At 36.0% G+C, this 13,834-nt stretch overlaps 1 protein-coding gene across 2 annotated transcripts in view; it reads right to left on the bottom strand.

Annotated features, from left to right (window-relative positions):
* pitpnc1a (phosphatidylinositol transfer protein cytoplasmic 1a) overlaps nucleotides 1-13,834 on the bottom strand; it is a 111,253-nt gene that overhangs the window by 21,782 nt on the left and 75,637 nt on the right. For both annotated transcript variants that reach the window (XM_048186897.1, XM_048186905.1), the window contains 2 exons: nucleotides 7,699-7,787; nucleotides 4,508-4,515 (listed from right to left, as the gene is read on the bottom strand). In XM_048186897.1, the coding sequence (XP_048042854.1) occupies nucleotides 4,508-4,515; nucleotides 7,699-7,787 (97 nt within the window). The remainder of the gene's footprint in view (nucleotides 1-4,507; nucleotides 4,516-7,698; nucleotides 7,788-13,834) is intronic.

Raw genomic sequence — 13,834 nt, forward strand, 5'->3', positions numbered from 1 at the left:
AACACTAGGTTGAGCCTGTTGGATAATTTTTTTGGGGTTATTTTTTCAGTGTTTGGGTCAAATGTAACAACCCAGCGGTTGAGTTTTTTTTTTTTTTTTTTTTTTTTTTTTTTTTAATAATCGCAGGCTTTCTGCATCCTCTTCAGGATAGAGCAGTTCTCAGCACCATCGAATTGGTGCATTTCTTCTGTAAAATACAGGTTGAAGTATGTTTACTGTGCTGTAAATGATGCAATTTTCTACAAAGCAACAGGGACGCGAGTTACCTAAATGAGTGTCGCATCAGTCTTTTCGTATGATTTTATCTGTAAAGATACTAAATCTAAATACTTTGGATGTTAAATATGTCCTCAGAGCTGTTCACTGTTTGTTTATGTGCATCAGTGCACATAAACAAAGTGCTCGATCATCTTTTCCTACTAGTTCATTTATAGCATCAAATAAACATGAATGAACATCAGAAGGAATGTTGTTTCAAATGCAGAAAGATGTAAATACACACCATTTTTCAAGTTCAAGTCCACCGAGGTTAATCTTCTGACTCCTGACTGCTTTGTCGGACAAAATGGCGGATGGGGCGTTATGATTGGTTAGATCGCTTGTCAATCAAACTTCCGGAGAAGGGTCAATTCCAGTTCCAGAACAAGAACCAGCGCCATTGCGGATAACAGAGACTGGCCGATTACACTTCAATTACTTCTAAAGGTTTAATTTTTACTTCTAATATTTGTTAAACAAGTTTAAGGCTTTAACCTACACTCTAAAAAATGCTGGGTTGTTTCAACCTAAATTTAGGTCAAATATGGACAAACCCAACGTTGGGTTAAAAATGTAATTTAAATATGTAACTCAATAGTTGGGTTTGTCCCATGTTTGACTCAAATTTTGGTTGAAACAGCCCAGCATTTTATTTTAGAGGGTACATATTAAAAATATATAAAATATGCTACACTGTAAAATATGATTTGCTGGGTAAAATTAGCCCAACATGTGTTCTGTCCTATATTAACCCAGCCCTTGAGCTAAAAATAACCCAAATTGGGTTGGTTTTAACCCATTGTTTTTTAGAGTGATATACAGTATTTATCATCAAATCCAATTTCTTTCAATCACACACATTTTACTTACTGTAAATTGCTTGTTCCACAGCTAGCCATATTTTAAACATGGTCAAGCGATTTAAATGAATCAATTTAATTGTTTTCACAATGAACAGATTTATGCTGATTCAGTAGCACTTTACAATAAGGTTAATGTGAACTGACAATAAAAAAATACTTCCAAAGTTCATAGTTCATAGTTAATATTAAATTCAACATTTACTAATACAATGTTAAAGTCAAAATTTGCATCTGTTAATATTATTTAATGAACCTGAGCTGACAAGCAGTTGTATTTTTATTAACTAACATTAACACAGATCAATAAATACTGTAACAAATGCACTGGTCATTGTTTGTTAAAAGCATGCACATTTGGAGAAATATTGATGGATTCTCATGTTTATGTCAATTTTCTATACAGAGGAGTATTTATTCATTATTTATTGTCATCACTGTGAACGCTGGATACTGTTTTCAATTCATACTTGCAGCCGGAGGGTGCTCTGTGCACTTTTAGTCCACAAATGCCAATGCTAAAGAAGAATAGGCAATCCAGGAAATAACTGAACTAACAGAGGCCAGAGATCGCTAACTATGGCTATTCAAAACACTTTTCAAGACAATAAATACACGATTGAGATGATGTATGCGTGTATTGACTGAATTTGCCTCTGAATAGCGCTGACTCCGTGGGCGTGGCCGCATTAGCGGATAATGAGCTGAATCAAGGACTTCTGACATGGCTCTCTTTTCATACAGATTACATAAACACAGAATGTTTGTTTTCGATTTGACTTACACGATTTAAAACCTGACATTTCAACGTTTCTTTAGACACAAGTCTAATTTTTTTGTGATTAGTATTCACTAAGTTACAGTTCATTTTCTGAGAACTATCAGATTGGACTTTGTTCAGAGGGAGACGAGAGATCAAGCATCATGTTAGTCTTCTTTATTTTACAAAAAGCACAACATTTTGTTTTTACTCTGAGTGTACACAAATAAATAAAAGAAGATATTCTACAGATTAAAATGGTGTATAGCTCTTAATTGTATGTGTAACATTGACGGAGGATTTTGAGTCTCTTTCACACTGGTTAGAAAAAAAACGCGGTGATCACGCCGGCGTGACCGCCGACCCGAGGGAGTTAATGTTAGTTAAAGCATATACTAACGTTAACTAATGGGACCTTAGGCCATGCGTCCACCAAAGCAATTTTAAACAACTGAAAATATCAGCAATACTTCTGGAAAACCGAAAGTTACGGTATTGCTTTATGACTTACTTGAATTTATTGCTTTGTCAAGACTAATACGAAATTAAAATATTTCAAAATACATACTTTCTTCGTTCTTGGCACTTTTTATCTGTTCCAGAAGTTTCGTTTTGCAGCCATAGCCATGTCAAGACATGTCTCCCGCACTCGCGCACTGCATGATGTCCGAGTTATTGAATAAATATATAAATCATTATAAAATATTGATATAATAAAATTTAAAATATTTCCACATGACTCCACCAATGTTTAGTAGACAGCAGCACACATACTGTATATTGAATGTTATAAAGAAATATTCACGTTATGGTAAATTATCGTCATGTTTATTTTATATACTGATGAGCAAGGGTTGACCCCTGGTGGTTTGGGGGCCCTACGCAACTTGCGTAGCTTGCGTATAGGGAGAATCGGCTCTGCGCAAGAGGCAAGTTTACACTTGCATGCCCAGTGTGCTTGAACAGTCATGCGACATGTGTTTTCGGCCGTGTTGTGTACATGGGGATCGTTTCTGAAACTCTGTGGAAACTCCAGTGTAGACGAGGATCGTTTTCATTTTAAAACAATGCATTTTTTGAAAATGTGATTATTTAGATAATTTTTTTTTTTTTTTTTTTTTTTGAGTGCAGAAATCTTACCTGTTTCATTTAAGAATGGCTGACATTTAGCATCACATTAAGTTTATTAGCTAATTTTAAAACTGTGTAATCCAAATTGTTTATGCAACTCAAATAAATAAATCACAAATTTAGGCCTAAATATTTTTGAGTGTGTATACAGATGAAAGCACCAACTGGATGACTATAGCTACAGCATTCCTTCTGTTTAGAAGGAGAAAGCCCATTTTACAAAACATGTAGGTCTAAGGAGTCGTCCACTGTTGTGGAAATTTTAATTTTTCATATGCTTTTTACCTGTATTCTTATGAAATATGATGCTTATGGAACATGGTATGATGTTGGCTTCATTGGTAATGTTTAACATAGTGTTAACATAGATGTTAGAAATAGAAAGAGCAAGATATAGTATGGGGAAATGCAAGATGTATGTCTGTGCTAACAATGTGTGGAAAGTTACAGCCACTAAGGGATGTTCCAAATATGGTAAAAGGACAGAGGCTTCGGCCTTGGAGGTTAGAGATATAAAAGTGAGGGGAAACTTTCGTTCTGGGTCTTACACTCTGCAGCTACTTGTGTTTCTGTATGACCTGTCTGACCTTTCTTGCAAGAAATAAAAGCTTTAAAGACAATTGGACGTGTTTGTCTCTTATGCAGTAGAGTCGGAGATGATTTTGTTTGCCACAACATCCACACAGAACACTGCTTTTCCATCGTTTTTCCATGGTAAACAAGCACTAGATGGACATATTTGACCATTGCGCTCACATCTCATGTCATTTGACATGCCATTCTAAAAATACAAGTTAATAAAGTTCAACTTTTAAAAAACACCCCTTTCCCCTATTCCACTACCCTGAATCTTGTGTTTTTAAATGCAATAACGCTTTCTGTGTGAATGGCCCCTAAGGTCCCAAAACCTTATACCTTGAATATATTCATAAGGCTCAGAGGAGTCCTGAGTTGTTAAAATGTATATTGCTCTTTCGAATAAGCACAAGGTTTTCCATGAAACCTAATATGGTCTCCAAGGAGCTTGAAGACACCTGGTCTGCAAGGTTTTCCAATACACTCTAATTATATTACAGCACAGCAAGAGAAAACAAGAACGGTGCATTCTGGGATAGCATAACAACATGGTTGGTGGTTAAGGGGAATCAGCTAACAGTAGCTCTGTTCCAAAGCCTAGTGATCTTGATGCGTGCTGCCAACATAGACAAGATAATTAAACCCGAACCTGAAATAGAAATGTGAGTGATTGAGAGCACTCTTAATAGCAACTATTGTGAGACGCACAGAGACTCGACTCACAACTGATTTCAATGGAATTTGGCTTTAGCATGTTGATATGCTTACATCATTTATTTTTATTAATCGCATTAACTTAAGAATAAAATGCATACAGTGACTTTTTAGTGAAATTAGTGTGTTCAACAGCATGTTCATTTCATCTGACATTCTGGGTTTCAGTTTCAGGCACACAAATAACAGAAGAAGAAGCCATACTCACTGTATACTCTGAGAGACAGCGGTGGGGGAGGAAACAGATGAGGACAGAGACAGACAGAGAAAGAGAGAGAGACTTCATGTTAAAGGTCATGGTCCAGGCAATAAACACACCACAGTTTTAAAGCCATCAAACATTCAATTACAGAGTTTTTTTTCTGGGGAACTGAAGCTCTTTCTATACTGAACATGTGTGCATGTATGTGACAAACATGTGCTTGTATTTGGAGCGGTGTGTGTGCACATACATCTCTGATATGTCTGTGTTATGCTCCTTTTCATTTGGTGTCTTTTCTAAAGCATTTGTTCAATAATCGCTCCAATATAGTATGTCAAAGAGATGCCCCTGGCGAAGCATAGGATGGGTTTCAGCAATTGCATATCAAATTTAAGATTCAGACTGTATGCATATCTGCTTTTTAAATATGTTTAACAGATGTTCGTATACAAATAACACAGCTAAATGAATAATTGACCTATTAATTTAAATCTTGTCATTATTTACTCACCCTCATGTTGTTCCAAACTACATTTATGGTGGTTATTTGTCATTTTTGGTGCTTGAAAGCCTGTGGCCATTTACAAACTGTTGTACGGAAAAGATCTCTGTGAATATTGTTTAATTGTGTGTGTGTGTGTGTGACATGAAAAAAATACAAATAATCCAACATGAATGCTTTTACAATTGAAGTCTAAGAGGCAAGACATTTTAAGGGTTTTACAAGCAGAAATTAATTTCTTTTCTTTTTTTCAAAAACTTAATTGATATTTAGGGTACGCTTGTTTGTCACACAAGTGGATCACAGACAGACATTTAGTACATCATACACGTGTGCTTGAGTGAGCTGAATCTGAACATAGAAGAAAAATTTCTACAAATATTTAAGATTTATATGGGATTGACAGTGAAGTTCTTATCTAGTTCAGTCATGAAACTCTAGATGGCGCAGGCTGATTGGTTCTTTACATGCAATCTGGAAGCAATCACATAATTTACGACATGACAAGCTGATTGGCCTCTGCTGATCCTTCAGCCAATGAGACTGCTTGCTCAACATTTAAATAGTCTGGTTCAGTGTGAGCTGTAGGCTAGTCAGAGTTCCTCTGAGACCCTCCACCTCCCCCAGCTCCACCTGCCTAAATCTGCTGCAGGATTTATGTATGTCTATTCATGCAGCAGCAGCATATCTTACATGTTCACAGCATGTCTGTGTATCTTTTAGCAGTAGCAAGTCCATACTTTCTCTGCAGCAGCAGCATGGATATGAGATAGGGCTGCATGATTAATCGGAATTAAACTGCAAACGATTTGGCAGTTGGCAACGATTTTTTTCATGCACAGCTTGTCATTGAAGTACGGCTTAATGCTGCTCCACCTGAAAGCCAGAGGGCGCTCTCACACAGAAACTCCAAATATGCCCCACAGAAGAATGTTAACGTAAGTCGTTCCAGAAAATCCATATGGGCATCTCACTATCACTGTAGCTGAATAAAAAGAAGACTGAAACGCTTTGAATGGTTAAACATGACTAATAAACACACGACTACGACAATATATGGTTTATCTGAGTTCTTAAAGCCTTCTCGGGTATTTTCATGATAATAAAGTATTGTATTTATAATACAATGCTAATCGACGTAGCCTTTATCACTGTATAGAATACTATGAAATAATATTTTGTGTTTCTTATTCTGTGTAAGAAGCCACATCATCTCACAGAAGGATATTATTCAAACACTTGACTGACATTATGAATTGAGTTTGGAGAAAAAACATGTTATTAAATGTTGTCTTTTGTTGGCCAAAGCTTCATAAATGCTTATGTTTGGAAAGATGTTTAACACCTTTTTGAAATGTATGTTACTGATCACAAAGCCGTACTTCACTGACACGCTGCGCATAAAAAACTAAAAATAATTGCATTTAATTTTCATAATCGCACTAAGCCAAATGGTTTAAGTGTGATTTCGGGTTAATTTCAATTAATCATGCAGCTCTAATATGAGATCTAGTCCACCAAGACCAAATACATGGACACTGCCATGTATAAAACTATTCCGAGTTATCATAATTGTATTAGACAAAAGAGCAGATATATGAAAGCATTTTATAAAGAATAACTGACTCATTTTGAAAGCATGTTCACATTCACAAACCTATTTCACAGTAGCAGTAAACAGCGGCACTTTCCAAAAATAGGGTACTCTTTGGTGTCCAGTTACTTTTTTAAGAATTAGAGACATAAATCAGATGTTATATATAGTGAGAACTATTGGATAAACTATTATCTAACATAAAATGAACCTACAGTAGCATGTAAAGGCAGTTTTAAAAACATCCAATGTCATATCTCCCTCTTAAAATTGCGATTCTGTCCCACCTTAGGTGTCTTTTATGACTGTTTCCAATAATTTGACAATGTACTGAAATTTTTAATTATAATTATTAATTTTAAGTCATAGTAGTAATGTTTTTAATTAAATTTTAATGATCAAAAACAAAATGTGTCCCATATTTTGCACACGATACACACATTTTCATAAAAACTGGCCAAATTTAGTCTTAAATGTAAGTTTCTCAATATTAACTTGTAGTGTACGGAATTGTTGTATAAATGCAATATACTTGCATTGAGCTATAGTGCTGAATATACAATCTTAGAAGAATAGATTCTATAGAACCTTAAAGGGTTCTGTCAGGCACTTTAATATCTAGAACCTTTTAGGAGTTCCCAACATGGGACCATTTTATGGATTTAGTTTTAATATATTTAGTTTGAACTCATTTTAATTAAATTTTATGAATTAAACAGCTGGCAAACAAATTAAACATCCCCTTAAATAAGAAAGTATTATGCATTCATTTAAGATATTTCTCCTTATATAGACACTTTTTGCCATATAGAGTTACATAGAACCCTAGGGTTCTATATAGAACCACACTGAACCCGTTTTTACTTAGTTTAAGCACTCATGCTTGCTCATGAAATATTAATTAATTATCATAAATTAAATTAAAAGTCATCTTCTATGGACACTTTTCTTATTCAGGTTAATTACTGTCATGACAGAGCAACAGTATGAACAAAATCTTGCTCAGCAGTTTAGAAATTAAAAGTGTGTTACAGTATCATAAGATGCATGTTAAGCAATTACAGCAGGACTGTATGCTTGCAAGTAAGCAGCTGTAGTTACCGGTGATGGTGTAGGGATAATAATTCCACGCTTTCTCCGTCACATAGAAGATTTTGGGCACCACAGCTCTGGCCCAGCTGGGTAGCTTGCTGAAAGAGACAAAAACAGGAAGGATAAGTATTGAGAAAAAAACTAGAGAGTGCCAGCTCACTGCACCAGTGCCAAACGGCCCGTTCCCCCTGCAGCAATAACAGTAGTAATGACAGACTAATAGCTGCAGTGAGGAAGCGCTGATGGCCGCTCAGGGACGAAGATGCACTTTCATTCTGTCTGTGATCAGGTTTCCTTAATCACTGCCAAAATCTCCTTAAGAGCAGCTGCAAAAACGGTCTTCAATCAGTCACTCAGTCCTAATAGACGGCTGTGAATGTGAATGGTGAGTTTGACTGCTAAACAGACAGCATATCAGTCATTGGAGAGATCTGAAATCTTCAGTGTCTCAATGATTCTTGAGTAATGAAACAATATAGTTTTGGATTAAATCTGTCAAACAAGTTCAGATATTCAACCAACTGCTTCCATGTTTTTCTCATGATTTTTTTCCTTCATATCACTCTATCACAGCCTGCTATCCATGCCAAAGATATATTATGTATGCTGAAGAATCAAACCTTCAACTTTAAGAATGAATTGAGAATACAGAAAGTTTTTTCTGATGTTGATAACTATACTAATATGACATACTTAAAAGTACAGTATGTAATTTTTGGCTCTGTGGCAGTTAATAAAACAAAACTGCATGCATTTTGCAGGAGAACATTATTTTGGTTGTGCTTTGCTCTGCGTGACTGTGTGGATGAATATGGTTCGCTGCACCTGTAAACAAATGTCATTGAGCAAGTGCCATATATTATGCTGTTGGAAACACTAATATTTTTTAATTAATGACATTACAAAAGGTATGACGACTGCCAGTCTGATTTGGTCAAACGTTGCAATTTTTTAAATAACTGATATTCTGGCCAAAATGACCGTGGTAGTAACTAATTTATATACTGGCATTGTCATCAACCAGTGGTCAACATTATTTTTAAGACTCACCTACACTAAAGAATTTATTTCTATAAACTATACCATCTTCGCATCATTTTTAAAACATTTCAAATCCCTCAGTTCTCACCATCTTTGAAAAAGCCAATGTTGATTCTTGTTTTATTACGAGCTCTTCTCTATTTGCCAGCAGACTCTCCTCTGTTTGGTGTTTGTTTAAAACGGGTGATTCCTGGAGGTTGGTGATTTAGGCTGCATTTACTTCATATGATTTCAAAAGCAACACATTTCATCACCATATCGCCTTTAATTGAACAGAAATGAACTAAATGTGTCACGTATCCTGCGCCTGCTGTTTCCTTCTACTCCCCACCAGAGGTCACCGGTTCACCATTGTGACCTTTTCATGGCACACACAATCACACATCACGCTGGACTACATTTCCCACAATCCCCCATCTAGGAACCAATCACACACTCACACCTGTTTCCCATCAGTGACACTATATAAGCTGCACTCAGATACACACATTGCTGAGTATTGTTTAGCCTTTATCCGACCTTGTCTCCGTGTTTCATTGGCCCTGTCTCAAATGGCATACTTCATGTGGACTTTCAGTCTCGTGGACTTAAATTGCGCGTGCTCGCCGAGTCTATGAGTCCGTAGGCCGTCCCATTCAGCATATTAATGCTCTGAAGTGTGCTCAGCAGCGCCCCCTTTGTACCCTTGAAGCGGTCTTCCGCGAAGCCCGCATAGATGCAGGCTACGCACACTTTAACTACCCAGGAATCCTTGAGAAATGCCAATAAGACAACGGATGGGAGGAGATTTCGCTCAAGAGCAATTGATGACATGGCTGAGAAGAAAATATTTAAGTGTAGGTATCATTACGGTTTTTATGACCTAGGTATATATTTTACCAGTTGTTACCTGAAGTTTATACAAACATTATGGTCATCGACCATAGGAAGCTCGACCTCTGAGGAAGTCCACAAGTCCGGAGTGTGCCATTTGGGACAGGGCCATAGTCCTTGCCTAGCTTTGCCTTTGTTTTGACCCTGGACTGTTTTCCTTGTTTGATGATGGTTTGCTGCCTGTCTTGACCATTGCCTGTGTTTTGGATTACTCTTTTGCCTTGCCCTCCTTTATCTGTTTGCTGGTGTTTGACCTCTGCCTAAACGACTACGCTCATTTTATTAAAGCCTGCACGTGGATCTCCCACTCCATCGTCCAGTTATCTTCATTACAAAATGAATACTCTGCTAGTCAACTAGAGATGTTTCATTTGTTATATGTATATCTGTACCGCAAAATGTAAAAAAAAAAGTAACTTTTTCAATGACGTACGACTTGCATTTACAGGGGAATATCCTTTTGCGCAAATGCACATTTCCGATTCATATCAAATTTACTGTATTTCCACATGTGAATGAGGCCTGAAACCGATTGGAGAATACCGGAATCCGTGTAAATGGCACCTTAGCAGCTCCATGTCAACCTTTCTCGCTTGTTGTGAAAACTAACCTCTGCCACTCCCACACCATACACACGTCAAAGTAGCTGGAGCAACTTTTCTCTATTTACGGATATGAGGAGACACACACAGGCACAGGTTCATTTTGACCAAAAAGTTACATATTTTTAACAAGAGAAAAATCAAATAAAATTCTTCTGTGCTCTAAATTATTACACTTCAGATATTTCTGGTGTTTTGTCTTTTTAGTTCATTAAAACAAATGATGTTTAACGTTACGTGACTGATCTGGAAGTTGCTGAAATATGCCTCGAAATTCTTTTCACTAAATTTGCTAAGTTATCACAAAACTGTTTTTGCTTTTTTACTATGGGGTGCAGAATAATGTGAAAAAAGTCATTTAAAGCAGTTTAGCATAAGGCTGCAACATGACAAAATGTGAAAAATAAATAAAAATGATACTTTTGCAACACTCTAAAAACTAATTCAGGGGACCTTTAGTCATTACTTAAATATATATATATTGTTGTAAAATAAAACAAGTTCTGAATGCTGTTAGACTTTTTACTTGTAATTGTTATTTTATTTAGCTTGGAAGACACACAAATTATGCCTATTGATTCAATATACTATCATGACTTGTCATTGTTTAACATTGTCAGTTAATCAAAAATGTATTTAATTTTAAGTTCTGTTAATGTAAAATACAATCTGATGACGTGTAAACGTGTTTCATTGTTTTGAGTTGTATGAACACTTCTTTTAATTTTGACGAACTTAAGTTAAGTGAAACTGGGCTGGGATTTATATTTCCCCATCATGCTTTGCCCATGGCACTTGAAAGGGAGAGTAAATGCTAAAATTAAGTGTTATATAATGTTTTTTGCACAAGATTAATGGTAAGGGAGATTTAGCAGTAATTAGTGTTTTGTTATGCTAATTTAGAAGAGTTTCAGTTTTTGGAGATTTACCATCATGGTGACAAGCGGTGCTTGGTAAGTTCATGTTACTTAGAAATGCATTTTATTGTGTCCAAAAAGCGCCTTCACCTTACTTAAAACATTATGTTGGATCAACTTAAATAGTTGCATTCATGTTGACAATTATTAAGTTCATGTTACTTAGAAATGTGTTTTTATTGTGGCAAAAAAACGTCTTCACCTTACTTAAAACATTATGTTGGATCAACTCAAAATATTGCTTTGAATTAATGTAATTCTCCCAATTGGCTTAAGTTAAAAATTCTAGTGGAAAACGTTAACATTTTTTTTTTTTGTTGAACCATTTTTTTTATTTTTTTTTAGTGAAGGCACTGTATATTTTTTCCAAATGCACAGTACAAATAACTCCTGAATAATAAATCAAACATATTTAACTGGCAGCTCTCCACGAGCCTCATAACAGCATTTTGTTCATTGATATTTCATATCATTTGACCTTCAATGAAATTCTACTACATAACTATTGCAATAACTTTAGTTTTGCTAAATGCTTTATGTGGATTAAATCTATAAAAAAAGTTACCCCTTCTTTTACTCACACAGAACAGAATGAAACACTTGACAAAATGGAAAAAATACCTTAACTGTACTAAAATATTTTTAACTATTTAAACGTTTAATTAATTTCAGACAAACTTGAGTATGGTGACACTTGCAAATACACAAAACAGTGTTTCAAACATCAATGTAACAAAAACATATGAAGGGGTGTTGCATGCATGTGTCTCCTCTCTCACTTGGAGTATTACAGTGTTTGAAGCATGTAGTAATTTCATTTAAAGATTGCAGAGACGATGCCCTTAATCGCATTAAACTTTCAACAGACTGTAAAATCTTCTTCCAAACACTCATTTTAAGATGAATTTCAGGAACTAGGTAAGTAAGGCAACAACGGCACATTGTAGACAAATGGAAACTAGTGAGATGTTTTATTTCAAGTCAGAAATACATCAGGTGCAATCAAGCACCTTTTCCCAAAAAACAATTCATGTGGAAAAATTCTATTAAAAGATTTAGGCTATAACACTAACGAACGCTGTCCTAATACTGATATAATATTAACTAAAGAAAAGTATATACCTGCAAGGGACAGTTATATGACATAACCAATAGATTTGGCAAAACTCAAGGTTTTCCATACTGTTCCCATGATATATAAGCAGAAACATCATTGCTATTATAGATGCATTTACATTTTAATAGACTGTACCATTCTGATTCATTTGTGGGAGTGGGAGTGTTGCTATTGTCAAACCTAATGGCAGATAAAACTGTGGAGCATCTTTTGTCCCGTGTCTAAATAATCGGTGGCTGTGATTTAACAAAAAAATGAAAATTACAAATCTGTATGCTATTTTGTTCATGAAACACAAAAGAAGAAATGATTGAAGGATTGTTATGCAGAACTTGTTCATACACGACAGTTCATAATGACCAGGAACCATCAAGATCCAACCCCCCCAAAAAAGTAGCCCACACACTATAGTCTTTTAAAGTCATACTTTGCATGAGGAACAGACCAAAATTTAAGTCAATATTCACCTATGATCTTGCCCTCCCCCTAAAGCATGCCTAGCATCCAGGGTGAGTAAATAGTGAGTAATCTTATTGTTGCTGGATGCAACGTTAAAACCAATAAAATCAATGTTGTGTTGGGAAAGCATGATAAATTTTCATCTTGATGTAATAAGCCCATGGAGATGAAGTTCTTCTCATGCCCTTCCGCAGTTGCGTCCTAAATAAACCAGATGCAGAGTGGATGAAACTGGGACGGGTGCCAGTCCTAAAAGCCTGAGCAGTGGGAATAAAGAAAGGTTTTATGCAGGCCTTGCAGATTTCGCTGGCGCATGACTCGGCATCTGTGATGTAAACCTGAGGGAAGCGAACCTCATCCCGAGGGCTTTTAAAATGAAAAAAAGATGAAAAAAATGAGCCTACACTAACTCTCAGATGCCCATAAACCACTTAATTTGAACAAAAACCCCACATATATTACATGTATCTGGTGGATTTGTTTGTTTCCATCCATTCAAAAATGAATAAACCCATCCACTTTTCATACATTTCAGTCAGAAGTAAACCAAAACATGTTCTATCTAGATTTTGTCTGTGAAGTCCTGTAAACGGCTCCAGTTTGTATAAGTGGCATGGCACACATGAGCGCAAAAGCAGGTGGCCTGTGGGCGAAAGCGCAGGTACAGCTTCCCACAGCCAAATCTCAAATTATACACGTGCTATAAAAGCAGGAGCTCAGCCGTCTCCATCCCACGCACATCTCAACCTCCCCACACGCTCTTATTTTCTCTCTTCCTTCTGTCTTTTTTGGTCTCATGTGTGCTCCATTTTGACTGTTCCTCCTCATCATGTCTTTTATCCCCTTTAAGTCTTGATTTATCTCTAGTTTGTCATCTAGAGTTCACACGAGATGAAGGGGATTTTGAGAGGGAATCATTTTTAATCTGTATTTTAAGAGCTACTGTAGTTATCCTACTGTAAAATAGGATATTTTAGGCTTGTAAAATAACAGCACATCGAACAAGGGGCATCTCTCCCACACATTTGTAGACACTATTATAAATGCTTAAAATGTGAGTCATTTTTTATGAAGCAAATGTTGAGCTACTGAAGCGCTCACACTAAATTTAGTCTAAGCCTCAGACACTGGGTCAA

This window comes from Megalobrama amblycephala, linkage group LG1, assembly GCF_018812025.1.
Source record: "Megalobrama amblycephala isolate DHTTF-2021 linkage group LG1, ASM1881202v1, whole genome shotgun sequence".
Taxonomy (NCBI): Eukaryota; Metazoa; Chordata; class Actinopteri; order Cypriniformes; family Xenocyprididae; genus Megalobrama; species Megalobrama amblycephala.